The sequence below is a fragment of the Lagenorhynchus albirostris genome, chromosome 15 (genome assembly GCF_949774975.1).
Source record: "Lagenorhynchus albirostris chromosome 15, mLagAlb1.1, whole genome shotgun sequence".
Classification (NCBI taxonomy): Eukaryota; Metazoa; Chordata; class Mammalia; order Artiodactyla; family Delphinidae; genus Lagenorhynchus; species Lagenorhynchus albirostris.
The window spans coordinates 62,534,442-62,558,045 of NC_083109.1; the positions used below are offsets into that span (position 1 = coordinate 62,534,442).

The 23,604-nt window shown below is 48.2% G+C and overlaps 1 protein-coding gene across 1 annotated transcript in view; it reads left to right on the top strand.

Moving 5' to 3' along the window:
- The window catches only part of LOC132504886 (BOS complex subunit NOMO1), a 52,513-nt gene extending 43,976 nt beyond the window's left edge, over positions 1-8,537 (top strand). Inside the window, exons 26-31 of the mRNA XM_060122626.1 lie at positions 531-614; positions 1,812-1,922; positions 3,248-3,349; positions 4,909-5,028; positions 7,512-7,604; positions 7,985-8,537. Of these exons, the coding sequence (XP_059978609.1) occupies positions 531-614; positions 1,812-1,922; positions 3,248-3,349; positions 4,909-5,028; positions 7,512-7,604; positions 7,985-8,116 (642 nt within the window). The 3' untranslated portion in view covers positions 8,117-8,537. The remainder of the gene's footprint in view (positions 1-530; positions 615-1,811; positions 1,923-3,247; positions 3,350-4,908; positions 5,029-7,511; positions 7,605-7,984) is intronic.
- Positions 8,538-23,604: the final 15,067 nt, after the last annotated feature.

A 23,604-nucleotide genomic window follows, 5' to 3' on the forward strand; every position in this document is an offset into this window, starting at 1 on the left:
GTCAACAAAAAAAGTTTTTTTAGAAAAGTGTGGGTTTTTTTTTTTTGGTAAACATCATATATGCCTATACATTTGAGGAATAGAATAAAATGTATAAAGAAGAAATTTGTTTTAAAAAAGGGAAAACCTCAAATCCCACTCCCCAGAAATAATACCCCTTTGGGAATGTCATTCCAGATACCATTCAGTGCACATACACAGCTAGAGGGGCGGGCTGGGCAGCAAGGGAAGAATAATTTTATCAGAATAAGCATATCATGCTTGCAGTTTTGGAATCAGAAACCACATTTAATTTCCGTTGGGTAGGAGAAACTGAATGGGGTTTGAAGGAATTGTAGAACTTCAGGAAAATGTTTCTGCATCAGGGTGCTTTTTCAAGGAACTCTTAAGAAGGTTAACAGGCCACATCTTAGGAACTGAGGTGGAACAGGAAGGCACCCTTCTGATGGGGGCCTGCAGGCAGAGCAGGCTCAGATCAGGTCTCGTGACAAGCCCCTTTCCAAAGAAGTGACTCCTGCTTTTGTTTGCAGCCGGGATGTGTATACCACGTTCAGCTCAAGGCAGAAGGCAACGACCACATTGAACGGGCCCTGCCTCACCACCGGGTCATTGCGGTATGACATGAAATTCTTCAGTGGAATCGTGGCATGATTGCTTCCCTGATCAAAAATCCTTCAGCACTCCTGTGGCTGTCTGCCTTTCATCTGTTTCGGCTGGGGCGGGGTGCGGGGGTCGCTTTAAATCCTAATTAAGGGCCCTCTTGGAATAGTGTCATTTTCACAAGCAGCATTTTCTTGGGCTTTTAATGAATAGCATCGCTGTCGTGCGTACAGAGAAGAAATCCCAGCTGTTGTTTCCCCACTTCCCCTGCAAGTTCCCATCATTATTCTGCAAGTTAAGGATCTTAAGGGCTAAGTAGCATTTCAAATCAAGGGAGGGTAATAAAGAGAACATGGGCTTAATTGGTGATGGGGCTGCCCACTTTTCTTATATTTAGATAACCTTGTTTTCCCACCAAGGAGAGCCTCTTGATCTTTAGGATCACAACTTAGCTAATTGATCCCTAAAGAGGCAGCCCTCCAGGTCACAGGAAGTGGCCTTGGAATCATTTTCAGTGAGATTTTCTTCCATAGAATAAGTCTTGTTCGCTAGAGTAGAGGGCTTGGGTGGACGAGAGGGCCAGCCTCTTGCTGGCTTTATTAGGTGGCATTAAGCATAAAGATTATGAGGGGTTAGGAGGCCGGTGGGCCATTTAGGACTTTTTGGCCTAGAAAGTGAGTTTTCTTCATGTCTTTATGGCATCTGGCATTTTAAATGGTTGTGATGGCTATGTCTTACAATTTTGTATTTCCCTGCCATGGGGACTCAGACCAGGATCACAGGCAGCCATGTGGACTATGGTCCCACATATGAAGAGGTCACAAACGGGGGCACCCACCCACCCAGGGGGGGGCAGCTGGAGCTTGGCTCTTGCCAATCCCTGCCAGGCAAGAACATCTTTCCCTTTTTTCAAGAAAAGCTGGGAAATCTGGCTTTTTTTTAAATGAAATTGCTTTTTTTGAATGTTGACAAGTCATTAAAAGTTAGAAAAAGAAAAAAACTGTGCTTGTCAAACAAAACGTGCCCATGGGCCAGGTGTCGCCCATCTCCTGTCAGTTTGGGACCATAGACTCAGGCTGCTGGAACGGCAAGTTTTGCTCCCTGAATACAAAGTGAAGTCAGCTAGGAAATAGCTCCTAGGAGATCCCCCGGCTGGAGTAGAGGTCCCCCTTCCAGCGTCCTCAACCCCAGTCTTCCTTCTCTCTTCTCAGGTTGGGAATAACGACATTGATGATGTGAACATCATAGTTTTCCGGCAGATAAATCAGTTTGACTTGAGTGGAAATGTGATCACTTCATCCGAGTATCTTCCTACATTATGGGTAAGGCCAGATTTTTAAGGTTCAAGTGCTCTGTTCTTTCCGGCTTCAAGATGAGAGGGAGCAGGATATCCGGGCCTGTCTAGCGCTTGCTTTAGCTGTGGGTTGAGGTTGAGATTTAAGAATCTTCAATCCCAGCATGTCTCTGGGGGAATGATTCCTGATTGCTGGAGAGACACGTGGTCCAGTTTCAGATCACTGTTTTGCCAGCCGTGTGTGTCTTTGGAAGCATCACAGTAGAAACCTAATGAACGAGCAATACAATCTGGAGTCTAAAACGGAAAGATGGTTTTAGGGCAAAGCACCTCGTCACTTTCTAGATTCTGTCCCCTGCTCTGTGATACCACGGAGTTGTACTCTGTGGCCTCTTAAGGCCTGCTGGAGCTCTAACAGAACCCGCATGTCTGCAGTTAAGGAAGAAGTGTCTGTACAGTGCCCTGTGATGCCTGGAACGATGTTAATGAATCGCCATGGGGAAGTATTTTTCAGAGGCACATGTAATATATACAATGAAGCATTTGACTTGAGTGAGAACATGTGCTTAGGTTAACTAACCTCAGCTGCCCTTCAGGGGCTGCGGGCATGTTGTCTGTGGGCCTGGTGGGTGATGCCCAAGTGTGAAGAGGCCTGGGCAGGGATGGGGAAACTGGAGGGAGGGTATGGTGCCAGGGCTGTACCTCCCGTGTCTCACGCCCCATTGCAGATGGTAGTGGGAACAGGCAGCGAACCTGGGCTGGAGAGAAAGAAAGGCCACCAACAAAGCACTGAATTGCTTCTGGAAGCAGCCAGAGAACCAAACGCAAAATGGGAATGCATTTCAATACCCGTGGGGTTGAGGATACAGCATGTGGGAGGCCACGCCAGGTGGGCGAGGCCAGCAGTGAGGAGGGCTGGGTCCCAGGCTCTACCAGGCGATAACTGTGCGACCTTAGGTGACGCAGGCTCTCTGAGTCTCCATGGGGATGACTACCATGGCTGTTTAATAGCCAAGATTGGTGACGATGTATGTGAAGTGCCTGTAGCAGGCCTGGCATGTTATAGACATGTTAGAAGCTATTCTCTTCAATAGTATCACTACACTATTTTGAGTGTTAACATAAGTTATCAGAATCTATTTTAAAATCTTAACATTTCGACACGTGTCACGTCACTGGCATCTCAGATGCGTTAGGAATGGCCTGTCAGGGGTGGACGGTTGCTCTTTCAAAGATCCATGTTTCCAGAGATCCTCTCCCCACAAGAGATAAGCTGACCCGAGGGTGTCTGAAATGCAATGTTTATCGTGTTTTCAGTTTTAAAAGCACGCCCTCTTTGTCTCCGCTCTCCAGGTAAAGCTTTACAAAAGTGACAACCTGGACAACCCGATCCAGACGGTCTCCCTGGGCCAGTCCCTCTTCTTCCACTTCCCGCCCCTGCTCAGAGACGGCCAGGTGATGCCCGCTCCACTCTGCTTTCCGTCTTTGTCATAGTGGTTGCACTTTTCAGCTAAGGAAACACAGTTCTCCCATTTTCCCCCTCATACCACCTTGCTGGCACAGTTGATGCCGTGCTTTCTGAATCAGAGGAGGTGGGGCTCTCCAAGGATTATTTTTTTGGAATTAGCTCTTTTTCTATTTACAAAAATAATACACATTCATGGCAGGAGATTGGGGAGGGGAGTGGAAATCAGACATAATCCCGTCATCCAGAAGTAACCACTGTTAATGTGCTGATAGGTTTCCTTTTGGTCTTTATTTGATTCATGTGCACATGTGTGTATAAATATAAATACACATATATATTTATTTTGATAATGCAAAGCTGGGACTGTTTTGTACATTGTTTTGTAGTCTTTGCTTATACATTGTTTTGTAGTCTTTGCTTTTCAATGAAAACTATATCACAAATACTTTCCCCATCGTTAAATCTTCCATAGCATGATATTTAACGGTTGCACAGTAGTCCATGATAGAGGAAATACCATAATCTATTTAACCGAGGCCTTGATGTTCATCACTTACTGATTATAGGATGTTTCCTATCCATTTTAATTGGGCAGAGCAAGCTATCATGGCTGGCGCGGTGGCAGCAAACTTTGCAGAGAACTTGGTCCCTTTCCGGGGGACTTAGCCTGAGGGTGTGAGTAGCGAGCCTGTGTGTGTGTGGTCCCTCCCCCGGCTTCTTACCATTTGCCACGGGGATGATACTCTATGGCCTTTTTCAGCGTGAAATGGCTGTGAAATAACGAAGCAGGTTGTGATGGAGTTTGGGGCCTCCTCCCCACTTCTCCAGGTGCCCTTTGTAATCGAGCCACTTTCGGCAGCACAACACCATGGACACAGACTCCCCTGGGCTCACAACCTGCTCGGTACCCTACAGCTGAGAGACCCTGGGCACGTCATGCTTCACTTCTTCAGGCCTCGCTCTCCCCATCTGTGAAACGGGGGCAATAATCCTGATCTTGTCAGTGGTTGAGAGCAGAACAGGCATTTGCCTAATGTGCTCATGGCACCGGGCCCCTGGTCGGGGCTCAGCACACCAGGACCGTGACCGTCACTGGAACCACTACAGAGACGCTGCGTCTTAGAACTCGCCAGCTAATGAGCCACTTAAGTATCGTCCCTTGAAAGTCAACCTCATTTTAGATTAAAAACAGTCTTCCTCAGTTTGATCATGTGCCCCCCTCATCAGAACTGACTCATCAGAACTGTATGTGTTTCATAAAGTCAGATTCTCCAAGGACCACCGTAGGTGCAGTGGTTGGATACGCTTGTAAAAACAAGCTCTGAGCGCCTCTTCAGAGATGTCAGGGACGCACGGCTGTCAGTGCTGGAATAGCCTACTGAGGCCGCCCCTTGGGAGTTAGCAACCTAGGCTTGGAGGTGTAAACTTGGGGATTTCTTTAGAAACATAAAGTCCTTTACATCACAGTCATACGTTAGGAGTTAGTTTTCTTTTGCTTTGCCCCAGCTGTCCTTTATGAAAACAACAACTTCTTCCCTGTGCACAGAATTACGTGGTGCTTCTGGACTCCACGCTGCCCAGGTCCCAGTATGACTACGTCCTGCCGCAAGTGTCCTTCACGGCAGTGGGCTATCATAAACACATCACCTTGATCTTTAATCCCACGGTAAGGAGGAAGGAGTTTCTGGGTGTAGGGTGTGAAGAATGGTTCCAGGTACCACTGAGTGCTTTTCAGAGCCCATCCCGTGTAGGAAGTTGGTGGGAGTCATCATCCCTGATGTAGAGAGAAGGCTGGGGGCTCGTGCGTGGCAGAGCCCGGACTCGAACGTGGCTCCTCTGCTGGTTTCTGGCTCGTGCTCGATGACCTGGCCCATGATCTTACCTGAATAGAGGGTTCCTCCCAGTTCCGCTCAGCGGAGACTCGGTCACAAAGTGCCAAATAGATGAGCACGTAGGGGAACTATTTGTCTCCGAGTGGAGGTGCATGGTGACCCTAGGGGAGGGAGAGAGCCTCTATGGACGGCGCTAGGGCTGCAGCCTAGGACACCTACCAGGGCTCGCCAGGACACTCCCTCGGTGCAGGGAGCCACGTAGGCGGCCTGGGCAGAACAGGGGTGCCACTTGGTGGGGGCTGAGCAGCCAGGCCTCGTAGCTGCTGCCAGGAGTGTTGTCCCACATCTGAGACGGTGAGAGGAGGGCCATGTGCCAGGGAAGGGATGGCCTGGCGGGGTGTCCTGCTGGTCCTCACTACAATCCTTCCATGGGGAGGTGCCATTCTTCCATTTTTTATGGAGGCTCAGAGAGGCTGAGTGACTTACCTGGGAGTGGTCATCAGATCCAGGTTTTACCACGTTCCAGCCGTCTGCTGGACAGCTCATTGCTATACGCTTATGAGGGCCGTAAGGGCACTTTGCTTTATCCCGTGTTGAATGTCAGTACCGACAGCCACGTTGTTGATGCACTGCTGACCGCCCCACACACCTCATCTTGTTGAACTTTCACAACATTCGCCTGCAGTAGGTGTTGTCTGTATTATCCCCATTTTATAGTTGAATCAACTTAGTCTTAAAGTGACTGCCCGAGATTACACGGGAAGACCTGGCCTGGAGCCTGGACCGCGGTCCTCAAGGCTTCTTCTCATAATCGCTCTGTAACTTCCCACTGACTTCAACTTCTCCTTAAGGATTTACTTTAATGGAAAATGGTTTGGGATCTAAGACATGTCAAAAAATGTTGGAGTAGGCAGTTAGGGATGGAAATCTGTTCCTGCCCTTCTGTTTATTAAGGGACCATGTCACTCTGCCTCACTCATCTCAGGTCAAAAGGCCCCTCAGTCATTCTCCAGCCTACGTGTTCTCAGATATTTTGGTCTTGGGACCCCTTTACACTGTTAAAAATTGTTGCGAATCTCAAAGAGCTGTGATTTATATGGGTTATATATATATTTATCATATTAGAAATTAAAACTGAGAAATGCTGAAAACACAAGAATCCATAAGCCACACGTCCCATTACCTGTTACAGTCATGACATCATCACATTTGCAGCCTCTGGGGAAGTCCACTGTACACTTGTAAGAGCATGAAAATGGCACGTAATATCTTAGTATTATTATGAGAATAGTTTGGACCGTGCAGATCTCCTGAAAGGGAGGCCCCTGGGCTCTATCTTGAGAACCAGTGCTCTGGCCCGTTAAGCTGTTTCATCGTCAACCGAAAGTTATCTTTTAATTTATTTGTTTCTGTTGTCAGGGTGGAGTGGGCTAGTTAGGATATAGGTTCATTTGCTGTTACAGAGACCCAGCATTTCAGGGGCTTTAGCAAGAGGGAAGTTTCTGTCTTATGTCAGCACCAGGAGTGAGCAGTCCAGGGGTCATATGGCAGCTCCAAGGTGCCGGGGCCTGCAGCTCCTTCTCTCCCGTGGCTCTGCCATCCTCCAGCATGTCGCCAACCTTCCGAAATGGCGCACTTGGCTGGAGGCTGTCTGGCCAGCAAGGAGGGAGGGCCCACCATTTCTCTCCGAGGGTACAGCCTGGGTGTTGCACCGTCACTTCTCTTCCTGTACCGTTGGCCAGAACTGGTTCCAGGGCCCCACCTGGCTGCGAGGGAGGCTGGGGAATGTGGTCTGTTCTGACTGGCCCAGATGAAAGTCAGTCCTTCCATTGGAAGGAAGCGTGAATGGCCCCTGGGACCCAAGCGCTGCCTCTCCTCCTCAATGGGTATGACCTCTGGGACTAGCTTGCTGCTCACTGTGTCCCTAAGCCTGGAACAGTGGGTTCTCGATGCCTCCTTGTAGGAAAGAGTCCATGTGTGCAGCTGGGACCCAACAAAATGAGACCCTTCTACTTTTCAACCACAGGGGTCCCCTGCGGCCCGCAGCTGTTTGTCCTGTCAGTTTAGACAGTGAAGGGTGCGGGGCTGAGTAGCACCTTTTTATCGGAATCTGGTTATTCTGGAGCTTCAGAGAGCAAGTGAGGAGGGTTTGTGCAGCAGAGGATTCACTTGAAATTTATCTGCGTCGCTTCGGTTCCTTACTTTGGGTACTGAGTGTGCCGGGGGTCCCAGGGGGGGCCGGCTCAGAAGCCGGGCGCATCAGGGCTGTGGATGGAGCACTGGTGTCTGGGGGTGACGGTGCTCTCGATGTTTGCAGAGGAAGCTGCCCGAGCAGGACATCGCGCAGGGATCCTACATCGCCCTGCCTCTGACGCTGCTCATCCTGCTGGCTGGCTACAACCACGACAAGGTAGGGGGTCCCGAGACCTCATGGGCAGCAGATGTGTCGGGGGGAGGGATCCTTCATGACTGGGACGTGGCAGTGGAAGAACGTCCACTGTTACAGAGGTTACAGCATTTTAGGTCATGTCCAATTCCTAAGGCCTCCTTGCAAGGCCATAACCCTCTTGTAACAGCTCTCCTAACCTTTAAACCTGGAGTACCTCTGGGTCTCTGGTGGCCATCTCTAGTACAAAGACCTGCCCTGGTCTGAACTGAGATCTGCCTGAGAGCACAGAGCAGGTGGTGACGGGGCCTGGGAGGGAGCAGCGTGGGGGAGGGTCTCTGATGTCCCACTGGACGGAAGTCTTCTCCTGGCATCCCCCTCTCTCATACTCTCTCTCTTTCCAGCTCATTCCCTTGCTGTTGCAGCTGACAAGTCGCCTGCAGGGAGTCCGAGCTCTCGGCCAGGCAGCCTCTGACAGTAGTGGCCCGGAAGACGCTAAGAGACAAGCCAAGAAACAGAAGACGAGGCGGACGTGAGGGGAAGAGGCCAGGAAGTCTCCCTTGGGACAGGCCCCTGGCGTGGAGGACACGCTGCCTGTCCCCACCCGCCCCTCGCCCAGCCCCGGTGCCATACCGTGAACGGACCCTCCTGTCACTCTGCTGAGCACAACTGATTTTCTGAGTTGAAGATAATTTATTATTATTATTTTTGTCAAAGAAGTATTTAAGCTGTGCCGGTGGTGTGCGAATGTAATCCTCAGTCTTCTGCTTCATTTGCAAGAAGAGTTCTAGTAAATGGGGGCTCTGGCCCCCTAATCAAGCACCTGTTGGATTGACCTTCCCCTTAACTTCCCTGTGCAGTTGAGGTCCCTGCTAGAAACCACACAGCCCGTGTCTACTACTGGGAGGGTGTGTTAGGAGGTTAAACTCAATAAAGTTCCCGTTTGTTTGTGTTGTAGGTCATCTCAGGTGTAGTCCTTGGATGACATGGGCTAATGCTGGGGTCACCGACTAAGCCGCCTGGAGGGGCACGTGAGTCCTGAGTGAAGGCGAGATGACACACGGCAGCTGGCTTTTGGCCTCAGCGGTGGTAGGAAGACAGGGGAGGAGGGGTTGTGGCACAGCGAAGAGCCCCACCCCCACCTGATCTAAAGGAGCCTGAGGTTCTCGGGGGCTCTGGCTCCCCGGTGCCCTGTGGGAACATGCGTTCATTTTTCTGTAGAAGCCAGGAAGACAGTTTTATGTGAACTCTTCCACGTTTTAAATGTTAGAGACAAACAAAATGCATACGTAGGTTGTGTGAAGCTTGAAGGCTGCGGGTTTGCATAAGGGATCCACAGGAATGCTCACCATTTGAACAGCATTAGTTTAATTCTTATAGGAAGTAATTAAGTTAATAAGTTATATTGGAAGCGGGGACATCCATCCATCCAATGTTTATTGAGTCCCATGTGTGACAGGCACCGGGGTATGCGATGAGCAGAGTAGACGACGGTATAAACGGAGCTGGACGAGGACAGGGCCCCTCTGCTTTGTTCCTCATCGTGTCCCCAGCGCTTGGTGTGGAGTAGGCATTCTAGAAGGAATGAATGAGTGAATGCATGCGTGCTTGCAGGAATGAACAAGCACAGGGCACGGGGCCCCGCCCCCCCAAGCGCACGACCCAGCCATCGTTGGGTGGAAGACAAGCCAGCAGGTGGACGAGGGCCGTGTGGAGAGCTGAAGGCCTCCTGGTGGAGGAGGCTCACATGGCCGAGGGGTCACAGAGCAGAGGTCCGATCCCACCTGAGAGCTTAGGGAAGCTTCCCAGGCATGATGTTTAGGCCAACTCTGGAAGGACCCAGAACGGAAAGAGGAAAAATAAGGCAGAAGGTCTTGTTGGGTGCCACGACCAGTGCAGACAGTCAGCTGGAGGGTTCCCGGCCCCTTGGTGGCCACCCGAAGAGCTGCTGTGTTTCCAGCCAGCGGCTGTTGAGCTGTTGGCCATTTCACGGGTGTTACTTTTCACCATGAAAGGAAATAAACTCTTAGAGATCTGGGACAGTTGAGATACATAATCCATTTCTTGGAGTGTGTTCTAACTCTTATTCCAAGTGGACGCCCAGAAACATCCCTTTTAAATGTTAATGGGGCTTTTTATTGACACAGTGTAAAGGTTAAGAGCTCGTGAAAGATACGACTAAATGTCAATATGTTCCATCCAGTTCCAGGCGCTGCCATTAAGTGGCAGTCTACCCCCGTCACTGCTACATGTCACCCTTGGTGGTGGTGGGTCTTCTAAAGGGCTCCGTTCCTGGAAAAGGCTGCTGTCTTTCTCGGTCCATTTGGAAGTTGGGCCTACTCTGTTGCCTGTAGTTGTCTTCATTTGCTGGCAATCTCAGGACAGCTCCCCTGATTCCCCTGTGAGGTGTAAGTATGAATAGTTAGAGGCTTTTGAACGGGGCAAAAGTTATATGAGACAGATTTTTTTTTCCCTGAGAAAAATGTCTAAAATGGCAGGTCCCTGAAGACCTCCATTGCTTGCACATTTTTTTGCTTATTAAAGTAGCCCCAACCTCAGTGAGGACACCCCAAAGACCGTCAGGGAAGTGCCCTTCCAAGATGCTGGCTTCACCTCAGTCTTTCCTGGTTTACTTGTTTGGAATGTTATCAACCAACCAGCAAGGATGGTTGAAGTAGGGGGTGGGAAGGGGTGGGTGTGAGGAATGTGTAGTGGGGAGGAGCTGGTGGCTGCAAGAGAGGTGGAGGGAAGAGGCGGTCCTTGTGCCCAACTCTCAGTGGTCTGTAAGGAAAGAAGATTCGTGAAAGTAGGGAAAAGTGAATGATTACCTCCCTGAGTTAAGAGCACTCGTGGAAAGACTAGCCTTTCTCAAGTGGTGACCATGTGCCAGGTGCCATGCTGAGTCGTTTCATGCATGAACTGCTTTGTCCACATGACCTTATGACACAGGTATGTTTTCAACCCTACTTTACAGAGGAGGAAACTGAGACTTAAAGATCTGGCAGCTACCAAGTAGCAGAGGTGGGATTTGAACCCAGGTGCAAGAGTTCTTGACCACTGTGCTCTGCTAACTCCTGCTGCACAAAATGAGTTGGTGCATTTGTGTGCCAGGTTGTCTGGGAATAATTCAGGGGTTTAGAAAGTGAATGTCATCTGCCAGAGATGTGGGCATAAGCTGTGATAAATTTAGTCAAGGCACAGTGACATGCAGCCGTGTGTGCAATGGAGCATCGGGCCATAGGACCTTTTAATTGTTCCGTCAGCATTGTTTCCAGAACCAGTTATGTGACTAAATGCTTAAATCCAATTCCCTAAACACAAATCCAAATCCAGTGGGTGAGATTCCCCTTTCCTCAAAAGCTGGAGCAACCTGATGAGGAGAGTTGGGAAGGATTTTTCGGACAAAGTGTGCATAGTTGCATTCCGTTCTGTCTAGGCTGAGTGTTCACTGGGAGTGAGGACTGTGTCTCAATCATCTGCATTTCCAGTCCCTCACACGTGGCGGGTGCCTGAGGTAGGGAGCCAGCCTCAAGATCATGCCCCTGATGATCCCCACTGCCTTTGTGTGTGGTCCCCTTGCGTGCTGAGTCAGGGCTGGCACTCAGACGTGAGTGATGATGTGTACCTTCTCAGGCGGGGTCATAAAGGGCATTGCACAAACATGAAAACAACCTAAGTGTCCATCAACAGATGATAGAGAAGATGTGGTGTATATATACAATGGAATACTACTAAGCCATAAAAAAGACCAAAATTATGCCATTTGTAGCAACATGGCTGCAAGTAGAGATTATCATACTAAGTAAGTCAGAAAGAGAAAGACAAATACCATATGATATCACTATGTGTGGAATCTAAAATATGACACAAATGAACCTATCTATGAAACAAACAGAATCACGGACGTAGAGAACAGACTGGTGGTTGCCATGGGGGAGTGGGGGAGGGAGACAGATGCACTGGGAGTTTGGGGTTGGTAGATGCAAACTATTCCATTTAGAATGGATGAACAACAAGGTCCTACTGTGTAGCATAGAGAGCTATACTCAATATCCTGTGGTAAACCATAATGGAAAAGCATATAAAAAAAGAATGTATGTAGTGTATGTGTATAACTGAGTCACTTTGCTGTACATCAGAGATTGGCACAGCATTGTAAATCAACTCTACTTCAATAAAAAAAAAATTCAAGGGCACTGCACTTCCCACTTTGGCCCTGGGGGAAGCCAGCCGCCTTGCGTGAGGGTACGCAGACAGCCTTCGGAGAGCTGAGGTCTCTGGACAGCAGCCAGTCCAGCTTGCGAGCCATGCGCTTCAGGAGCCCTGGACGTGGATCCTCCAGCCCCATTCAAGCCTTTGGTTGACTGCAGCCCCAGCTGACGTCTAACTGCAGCTGCTTCAGAGACCCCCCAGGTGACACTGCCTGGCTGAGCTCTCCCCAAACTCCTGACTCACAGAATCTGGGAACATGATATATGACTGTATTAGGCCTCTAAGTTTTGGGGTTATGCAACATTAGGTAACATTAGGTAACATTAGGTATGCGACATTAGGTAACAGGAACAGTACTCACTAAAGGTCTGTCGTGAATGGACAGTGACTGAGAGACTCCCAGTAAATCGATGCATTTCTACTTGTATTAGTCAAGGCTCTTTTGGTTCAAGTGACAGGAACCCAACTCCAACTAGCTTAAGCAAAATGGGGCATTTCACTGCCCATGTAGTTGAGAAACCCAGGAGTGTCTGGCTCCATGCATGGCTGGATCTAGGGCATGTCTTAGCCTCCCGGCTCTGCTTCCCTTTGTGTGTTGACTATGCTCTTCCCCCCATCAAGGCTCTACGCCACCTCTCAGTGATTACCTCTTAAAGACCCCTTTGCTGGAAACTGACAGACATTGAAACCGGCTCCTTTTCTATTTGTTCAGTCACTGCTCTGCCTGAGGCAGTGGCAGGGGCAGATGTGGAAGGGACTCCACTGTGAGTAGAATTTGGGAAAACTGACTTTTGACTTCTGATTTTTCTGCTTCTGTGGAAGATGGTCACCCAGCAGCGTTGGGCCTGTGTCATCCCAATTTGCAGACCGAACAGAAAGAGAACTTCCATCTCACAGACCCTGTGTCCATCTGGGGAAGGTGAAGGAGTGATGGGCAAACTGCTCATGGGGCCCTGGCCAGCCCTGAGCCACACCTCCGTCCATGCCATACGAAGCTCCTGCAGGGGGTCGCTGTGTTTCCCAGAGAAACAAGGGATCCCGGGTGGGCAAAACCAATAGAAGTCAGCTCCACTCCCTTCAAAACTTGATGACAGGGCCTGGTCGAAGTCACCCACCATTTTTGGCTTTATTTTTTCATTAGCAAATAACTGTGACCTTATCATGACATGCCTAGGGGAGGGGAGAAACTCATCTTCTTGTGGGCCTACTGTGTGGAGTGGGGGAAGGTGTGAGGGGACCCCCTCCCTCCCCCCTTCTCAGTGGGAGCGTTTATGCTTCATGATACAGTGGTAGGATTTTGGATAGATGACGACCATTGTCACTACAGCCCTTCTGTCCCCACACCTGGGGTTGTTTACGATGCTGCCCGCTTACATACCCTTTCGGATGAGTGACTGTTTCACTGTTCCACCTTGTGGATGAAACAGCAGCCCATCTTGCATTTGCTTTTTGGAATTTGAAGATTCTGTAAAATAGATGAATGCATTGGAACAAGTGGTCCCCAAGTCTGTGTGGAATCCATTCCTCTGAGGACTGATGGCTACCCTTCCCTGCCTAGTCTCTGCAGGGGAGGCGGCTGGCAAGAGGAGGGAAGCTGACAGCTGCTGCATTTTTATCCTGTTACTGCTCTTAGAGCCGAGAGGAAGAGATGGCTAACCGCCGCTGAGTGATCAAACTCGAGATGGGCCTCTCTCGCTTCCTTTTCATGGGCTGGGGTGGGTGGGAATACAGAGAAAGAACATTTTGTTGCCTACTAAAAATGCTTCTTCCCTTGTACAGTTTCGAGAATGCCTCACCTAAGTGATGACTGATACTCAGTTAATGATGGCAAAGTACTGATCACATATGAAGATGAGGTCTAAGACTGACACTGGTTGATGGCAGGGGTCAGCAAACTCTGGCCCCCAGAGTCTATTTCTGTTTTGTAAATAAGTTCACTTGTATCATTTTTTTTTAGATTCCACATATAAGTGATGTCATATAATATTTGCCTTTCTCTGTCTGACTTCATTTAGTATGATAATCTCTTATGTCCATCCATGTTGCTGCAAATGGCATTATCTCATTCTTTTTTATGGCTGAGTAATATTCCATTGTGCATATATACCATGTCTAATTTATCCATTCATCTGTTGATGGACCCTCAGGTTGCTTCCATGTCCTGGTTATTGTAAGCAGTGCTGCTATGAACACTGGGTTGCATGTATCTTTTTGAAAAGTTTTCATCTTTTCTGGATATATTCCCAGGATTGGGATTGCTGGATCATACAGTAGCTCTATTTTTAGTTTTTTAATGAACCTCCATACTGTTCTCCATAGTAGCTGCTCACAGACATGGAAAACAAACTTATGGTTACCAAAGGGGAAGGGGGGGTGGGGGAAGGATAAATTAGAAGTTTGGGATTAACAGGTACACACTACTATATAAAAAACAGATAAACAGGGACCTACTATATAGCACAGGGAACCATATTCCATATCTTGTAGTAACCTATAGTGAAAAATATATATATATAAAACTGAATCACTTTGCTGTACACATGAAACTAACACAACGTTGTAAATCAACTATACTTCAATTAAAAAAAAATTACAAATTGCCAAAAAAAAAAAAACCCAAAACTATGCCTCCCCCACCCCTGCCAAATCTGGTCTGCCACTGTGTTTGTATATAAAGCGTTATGGGAACACAGCCACACCCATTCATCTACAAATTGTCCGTGGCTATTTTCATCCTACAGTAGTGGAGATGAGTAGCTGTGGCAAAGACTGTAATGCCCCACAAAGCCTAAACTATTTACTATCTGCCCCTTTATAGAAAAGGTCTGCTGACCTCTAGTCTACTGGGTACTTTGTAAAGTTTGATTTCGGGGAGAGTCATTAGTTCATTCAACAAGCATTAGTTGAGCATCTGTGCTGTGCCAGGCCCTGCTCTGTGTACTGGGGGTTAGTGGTGAGAACATGCGGCCGGGCCTCAACTCTCCGGAAGCAAAATGCTGACGGAGGAGAGGGACATGAAAGGGGTGAGTGAGAACTTTCTGGATGAGAACGTGTTGTAAAAAAAAGAGGGGAAGAGGGCGACGGGGTAGAGGGTGATTGGTGTCAGGGAAGGCCACTCTGAGGAGGTGCCGTTTGAGCTGAGACCCGAATTAGAGAAGGGCCCTGTTCGGCAGAGGTCGGGAGGCAGAGCTGCCCGGGTGGAGGGGACAGTAATTAGAAAGACCCTGAGGAGGAAATGAGCTTCACGGGTCTGAGGAAGAGCCAGGAGGTCAAGCCCTGGACGGTGTGGGGTAGCTGCCAGAGAGACTGAGCGGAAATGGCCAGTGAGGTGGGGGAACCCAGGATAGGGTGGTTGGGTAAACAGTTGTCAACGCTCCACCCATTCATTGATGGATGAATGAATGAATGGTCATTAGAAATAATGTTGGTCATGATCCATCCCATGACTCATGTGGAGACCACGTCACCAATTCACACTTGTCTTCTGTTTAGGATGAACCGTATGAAACTGCCATTTTTATAGGTCAAAATGATTGACTAACCAACCATTACACATGCGTACTGAAATTAAACAAGTAAATGGATAGTGGATATGGGAGCCAGGTTTCACATTGTTGGAGTGGAAGGATACAAGTAAGCAAAGGAGGGAAGACTAGAATGATCCCTGTGGTGATGGATTAGAGTTGGAGACATCAGTATGAACTCACATTTCATATAGACACAGATGGCTGCATATGGAAATATTTATACATATGTGCATACACACAGGCTAGTAACACACATATGCTTCCTTGCTCTGCCAGTGGAGCAGGGCTAGAAGCAATGAGAGCTTAGTAGCAACAAACACCCAGTGCCTAGATCTCCATTCTCTAATAACACCCCTCTCCAATAAAAGGCACCCGGGCTCGGTGGAGAAATGTCTGATTCTAGGACTCGGGTGGGAAATATAAAAGATGAGCTGGGAACATCGTATAGTGTCAGAAAGTAAGGAAGTGATACCGACCAGGGTTCTTGGCCTTCCTTAATCAATAGAAATTGATAAAAGCCCAGACAAGAAATTCAGGCGGGGCTTTACTGGGGCCCCTGCTGCAGCAGCTGGAGAGCGAAAACAAGTAACAGTTTCCCTTACTTGCTCTCTGAGGTGGGGGGAGCTGGTTCCTTATATGGGGTGAGGGTGGGGGTGTGTCCAGGGATTGGGCAGGAGGGCTGGCTTAGGTGTTTTGCCCACCCCTTTGGTGGTGTGTGCAGGGGGCATGTGCAGTACCCTGCTTTTGCTCCCGACACCCTGTTTTTGCCTCTGGCTCTTCAGAAGTGGCAGTTGGGTTTTTGGTCTTTTTGTATCTTGTTGTCCATAATTTGCCCCAACTGTGCGTGCACACATCTATTTTTAGTCCCTCATAGTTTCTTTGTATTTTGTTGCTGGAGGATTGTCCAGGTACAAGCACTGCAGCAAAGGGTCCCAGCCTGTCTCAGAAGCACTAAGCAAAACAAGACAAATCACCCCATTCATGGGGGTGGATCTCAAAGGGACACAGGAGCCAGCTGAAAGAGCTCCCATAGTCAAAGCTGGAACAATCTGACCAACAAAATAAAGTAGTACTGGATTATAACTCAAAGTATAGAATAAATATCCATGGTTCCATACTGATATAAATCAATGACTGAATAAACGGCCCAGAAAAAGGACACTAAGTAAAAACTAAGGAAATCTAAATAAATTTGGACCTTAGTTAATAATAATGCATCAATATGTGGGCATATGGGAACTTAACGATCTTTACCATTTTTCTAGAACTATTCTAAAATAGAAAGTTTAAACATTTATTTTAAAAAAAGGTCAAATGCAGCAGTGTCGTATGCTCAACCTAGTAGTGTTTTTCCTGGTTTAGTTTGTGGGCATGAATTCATATTGTGCCATTTAACCTCTGTTGCCTGACCTTCAGCATAGCCAATGACCCCAAGAGACAAAAAGCCCAAGTTAGGGATATGTCTTGGGGCCAGGAAATGGCCCAGCATCCAGACTGCATGCATTAGTTACCTGGAAAAGCCAAAGAATAGTATAGGCAGGTGTTGGCAAACTATAGCCCGTGGGTCAAATCCAGCTGGCTGCCCATTTTTGTCAATAAAGTTTTATTGGAACATAGTCATGCCCACTTATTTGCATATCGTCTATGGCTACTTTTGAGCGACAACAGCAGAGTGGATAGTTGCAACGCAGATCACACAGTCCACAAAATATCTACTACCTATCTGGTCCTTTAAGGAAAATTTTTGCTGACTCCAGGATAGGGGACACAGTTCTGTCATCATCCTTTAGCAGGAGGGGCAAGGATTCCCCATCTCAGGACAAGTCTGTCTTTTTAACAACAGAACATACAGCTGGGCAAAGCCCAAGGCTCACTTCCTTGGGACTGAAACGGATCATTAATATTGAATGTTTAATATCCTACTTGCTCCAGATGACTCCATTTAATTTCTATTATCCCTCGCAACAGGGCTCTCACGTGCAGGGGTCAGGGCTGTTTGTCTTCCTTGGCTCTCTGAGGCTTCAGAGCATATTGATTCTGCAGAATGCACATTTCTCTGAAAAGAGCGTCTCCCTACATGACAGGAGATCACACACCGCTTGTTTCCTGTCCCTTTCATTCCCCTCTGAACATGATAAAATCATGATCCCAGCATCACCGAGGGACCCTCGTGTCTCTTTGAAGAAGGGCTCCTTTTGCTTGCCTTCTTTTTAAATCTCTTTCAAGCCAGCGAGGCAGAGTGGAAAATGTTCGCTGGCTCTGGAGGCAGACAGGTCTGAGTGCGAGTCGTGGCCCTGTTATTTACTGGGCTGTGTGACTTTGGATGAGCTGCCTAACTTCCCTGAGCCTGTGGCTGTTCCACAGTAAAATGAGGAAAAGGGGGCATTACAGGGCGGTTGTGAGGATTCAGGAAAGTGGTGTTCACAGAGCACCTGCTGCAGGGCTTGCTTCCTGGTATAATCCCTTCTCAGAGGCGGGGCTGACATTCAGCTGATACCCACTGGTGTAGCTGTGCCCATGTTTTACAGCCAGCCATTGGGGTTGGTCACAGTGTTCTGATTGGTCAGTGCCCATGCCATGACAGATGTTCAATATTCTGAAAAGCATCCCTGAGTAGAGATGAATTCACCGCTTCCTTTTAGAGCTTCAGACAATTACATTGGTCCACACTGGTGCAGACACTGTAGGAGTCTTACCCAGATCCTGTTTATGTGGCCAGGGCACCTTTCCCCAGCTGCTGTGAATGCTGGCTGCTAAGAGCTCACAGCTGTCTCTTCTCTGGAGAACTGCCCTCTCCAGATGCGAGATACCTTACCCGGGAGGGGATGCCTTGCCCCAGTGAGTAACTGACACAGCAGTAGGGCTGGCTGGCCCCTGCCTCACGGTGGTGCAATCTGTGCTCCAGAGCTCCCTGTGGGATCAGGCTGAGGGAAGATATTACATTCTTGCTCGGCTCTTTCCCCTCTGCTTCCTGGGGCCCTCACTTCCCTTCTCCTGAAAGCCCCCCCTTAAAAACTCATATCTGCCCAAGTCCCTGCTTTTGGCTCTGCTTCTAGGACACCTGGCCTAAGGCCATCAGTGACCTGCTGCTACAGATCCAGATCTTTCTGCAATTGCTGGAATAGTGGTCAATCCTTGGCGGCCCAGTGAGGAAGGGTCTGAGGGGCCATGTGCATGGAGGTGGTTTGGTGGGGTCTGCAGGCAGGCAGGACCCCATGGGGGATGTGACTCAAGGGTTTTGTCAAATATCTTTTATCCCCCTGACAATGCAAAAAAATGTGGGCTCATACTCCAGGGTTTCCCCCACGCCACACTGGGCCCCTGTGGTCCGCTGTGCTGTCAGCAGGTGTTGCATTTGGGAGACGTGTGTGTGTGTGTGTGTGTGTGATGTGTGTGCATGCATTTATATATGGGGTTGTGTGTGTGTGTATGTGAGCTGAGGTTACGAGCCCCCTTCCGGCTCAGTGCCCCTGCCTGGGCTTGCCTTGTCCACCTGTTGCTCTGGGCCCGTCAGGTGGTGACTAGCTAGCAAACAAGGAGGGCACTGGGATGCCTTGCTCACTGGGACTCTGGACCAGCCCACACCATATTGGGCCTTTTGGCCTCTGGGGCATGACTTGGCCTCTGCTGGCTTTGAAGGCCTGCCAGAGGCACACCATCTGGTCTGGGAAATGTTCTCAGCCTGGGCACAGCCCACTGACCACTGCTGGTCTGTGACTTCTCTGTCCAAGAAAACAGCTCAGCCTGACCTGAGTGGGCACCAGGGATGGGGCCACATCTTGGGAAAGGATGCTTTGGGTGAACCTGGTTTCTGGACCTGGTTCTGCCACTAAGGTGCAGAGGACATTAAGTCAGTTACTGCCCCTGGCTCCATCCTAAGTCTAGGGGAGAGCTAGTCTCTCCCTGGGTTTGCCCAGGCTGGACCACCCCTGCCTGAGTGACGAGTTGGGAGAAAGACATTAATGTTTGGAGCAGTGTTGTATTAGTCAGTACTCTCGTTTGCAAGGGTTGGAAACACAGCTTGTTCTAGCTTAGGCAAATGTCTCCAGAATCCAAGGAAGCGCAGGATGTGCTGGGCTTCCAGAACACTTGGAACCATTGGCTGAGCCCCTGCTTCACCTTAGGCACAGAACTAAGGACTTTATAGTATTTTTCTCATTTGATACTCAAAACAACTGATGAGGAAACTGAGGCTCAGTGCAGTTAAGCGACCTCCCCAAGTCACACAGATCATAAAGCATGTCACTGACACCAAAGCCTGAGCTCTTAGCCACCAGGCATTGTTATCAGTGTATTCATCAGAGTTGGCTAAACTGTTATAACAGCCGAATGGCACATACACAATGGAAGTTTATTTCTGATTCATGTTACTGTGAAGGGTGGTCTCGGGTGAATGGGGAGGGGTTGGTTTATGTTATGCACAATTGTTTGGGGCTCACAGAGTCTCTGCCGTCTCTCCAACATGTGGCTTGTAAGGTCCCCTTGGAGACACAGCACGGTGGAGCATGCATGGTAGGATTTTATGGGCCAGAACAGGAAGCGGCACCTCACTTCTGTTCCCATTCCACTGACTTGAACTCAGTCCTATGTGGGTCCACCTAGGTGCAAGGGCTGCTGGGAGATCTGGTTAGCTGTGTGTCCTGCAGGAAGGGAAGGACCAAATCTGATGGGCAGACTGCAGTCTTCCCCACACCGCGTAAGTATTGCCATTATTTCTTGCTCTCTTCTAGTCCTTGTCCCTAAGTAGTTTTCCTACTCGAGCCAGAATATATATTCTAGTTCTTACCTGATTTCTTTCATTTATCATAATCCTTTTTCTGTGTGGCTCCACTGAGTTTTCATAACAATCATGATTATAGGCTGTGTACTCCAACTGTTGGATAGTTAAGCTGCTCCAGGTTTTTTCAGATAATAAAAACAGTAAACATATTTATGCAAAAAAATCTTTGCTACTGGTGAATTATTTCTTTAAATTTTTAGGAGTGGGAATTCCAAGGGTAATAAGTGAGCATTTTTACAGCTTTTGACCTTTATCATCTCATTGCTTTTTAAAGGGTTTGTCGCCATCCACAAGGAAACTCGTCATCTTACCAACACTGAGTGCTATAGCTTTTTCTAATTTGGTTGTTGTTATCTGGTTTATTATGATGACCTTTTTCAGGTCTTCTGTCCTTTAGGGGAGGAAGTGTTTGTGTGTATCTGGCCTAATTCATCCCTTCTGTAATTTTAGGGGTTGAATGAAAGGGGTTGCTTCGTGGACCAGGGACTACATGCTGTCCATCTGTCACCTCTGTTGGTGTTAGCATCCTTGGTGACTTGGCCTTATTTTGTCCCACCACAGAAAAGCTCCTCTAATGTGGCAGGGAACTTGGAGTGAGTGAGAAAGAATCTTTGTGGCACTAAGCTACTGATATTTGGGGGTTTATTTGACACTGCAGTACATTCATTCTAGCCTAATATAGAACTTTCCGTACATTGTTTATAATTTCTCAACTGTCTTACAAAGCAGATATTCGTATCTTCACTCATCAGGTGAGAAAACTGAGGTTCAGGTAGGTCGAAAAGCTCTCCCAGTATCACCCAGCTGGTAAGTGGTAAATCCAAGATTCAAACCCAGCTCTGACTGGTTGTAGAGCTTGCTTTCTTGCCCTGCCAACCTGGGAGTCTTAAGATGTAACTCAGGATTGAGGAGGTGGGGGAGGAGGAAGGTAGCAGAACTGACGAACAGGATGACATGGAAGTGAATGTCAGTACAGCCCACCTCCTGCCATAACTTCAACTGTGTAATGTAACAGATTACACAATGAGTCCGGCACTTGGAATATTTTCAGATGAGCCGTTCTGGAGCATTTGCTAAACATTCTGGATGTGTCTTCAAAGACCCCCTTCATACTTCATGCAGGCAGAGCAGGATGGTAATGCATGATAATGCCCCTTCAAGGGAGTCTGGGAGGACTGCTCTCTTTAGTCCCTCATTAAAGCTGCATGTGCACTTCGAGGGAATGATGGCCAGCATCTGGACCAGATGTCAGAAGGGCCACAGCTGGGAGGGCCCTCAATCCTTGGCCAACTGGCTTCTTCCCAGTGAGGCTTCTGGGCAAACTTCCCTTGCTCTCAGGATGAAATAAATGCTAATGTCCCCAGCACGCCTCCCTTCTCATGAGGACGACTTTTACCTTCTTTCCCATCCCTGACATTTTGAAACCCTAGTGGGGTCCTGCCTCCACCTGCCATTGACTGATTTGACACAAGTGTCCCCTGGCCACAGGTGACTGGCCCAGAGTTTGGCACGTGACCCAAGCTGGGCCAGTCGGGGCCCTTCCCTGGGATTTTGAACTTGGAAAGGGAGAGAGTGTCAGTCTGTCCTTCTATCGGGTGGAGGCTGTGAGACATGAGGCTGGGGGCTGTCGGGAGCCTCATCTCCTGCCAGCAGGAGGGAAGCTCATCTGCTGGGAGAAGGAAAAAACTGACAGAGGCAGAGATGAAGAGTGAGTATGTTGAAATTCAAGTGCTTGTTTTCAGTTACGCTTGTACATGCCGCTCTTCCTTTGATTATGGTCTAATGGTGTTGGGTGCGGCCTCTGGAGCCAGACCACCCAGGTTCAAATCCTGGCTCATGGCTTAGGTGTGAGACAGCCAGACTGTAAAATGAGATAAATGAGAATACCTGCCTCATAGGGTGGTTGTAAGGAATAAGAGATACATGCAAAGTGCTTGGAATAACGCCTGGGAGGTATTAAATGCTACATAAATGTCACTTCTCCTTCTTTCTCCTCTTCCCTTTTCCTCCCCACCTCCTCATCCTCCTTCTAATAATAATAGCAACAACAATAATGTTATTATTATATCTACAACAACTAATAATTTTTATTGAGATATAATTGACATATAACATTGTGTAAGTTTAAGGTATACAGCAAGGTAATTTAATATTTTTGTATACTGCAAAATGATTACCACCATATTGTTAGCTAACACCTCTATCACATCACATAATTACCATTTCTTTTTTGTGGTAAGGCTGTTTAAGATCTACTCTCTTAGCAACTTTCCAGTATATAATACAGTATTATTAACTCTAATCACCATGCTGTACATTAGATCCCCAGAATATGTTCATCTTATAACTTACCTCCTTGACCAACTTCTCCCCATTTCCACAACTTCCCAGCCCCTGGTAACCACAATAATATTATTATTATATCTAATAATAGTATTAACAATAATATGCCATTATGTCTAATAATAATCTAATAATTTACTATTAGTATTATATCTAATATCTAATAATAATATTATTGTATTTAATAATAATAGTAATAATTAGAGAGTGTTCAGTATCTTACCAATAAGTTGGGCTTCTTACACCTACAATAAGAAGCAGTGAGAGACACTTGAGAGATGAAATAGTCCTTCAGAAGTTGGTAGGGCTGATGCTGGAACCAACTTGATCCTTCACTGGTTGCAGGTTCTGACAGTCAAATATGCTCCACCAATGACCGGAGGGCTTGCAGCTTCCGGTCTAGGGCTAGGTGGGAGGGCCTTGGGAACAGGAAGAGGCGGGACTTCTGCCTCAGCTTGGGGAGGGAGGTAGACCTTAGGCTTCCGCTGTGTAGGCTTCCGCTGTGTAGGCCCCAAACTTCGGAGCTTCCTGGGTGAAATTCGGAACTGGCCCGGGACGCGCAGGGCCAGGAGAGACTGCGGAAAGCGGCAGCCGCTCCGCATTGGTAGGTGGTAGGTGGCGGTTTTCACAAGCAAGAGAATTTATTATACAAACGAGGCTTGTCTCGGATGCCGCAAGATGAGGTGGTCTCTGTACGCGTCTGACAGAATCTTCAAAGTTTAGAGAGGCCTTGACGGGGTTCAGTCACTTATCCCGGCCAGATGGTCTCCACGACGCCTTTCTCAAGGCTGCCTCCTTGAAATGGCTCCTAGTGCAGGAACAGCACATTCCAAGGACAGGGGTGCGGTGAGGAGCCTCCATTGCCCGGGGCCAGCTCGCGGGTCACCCAGAGGTCACATCCTCTCTATGACCTCCTCCAACACGCTGGACGCTGAGCAGAAGAAACAATCTCCCTGCAGTGCTGAGGTGGCTGAATGAAGCGAAATGGGGGCAGGAACTGAAGTTTGCACTCCTGGAGTCTTTACTCAGCCTGCTTCACTTAACCCGTACTGTCTTTTGCTTCTTATTCTGGCTGGAAGTTTCTCTTCAGCTTTTAACACCCAGAGTCCCCAGAAGCCGCCACATGGCTCCACCAGAGAGGAGAGCAGAATCAAGAGATGGA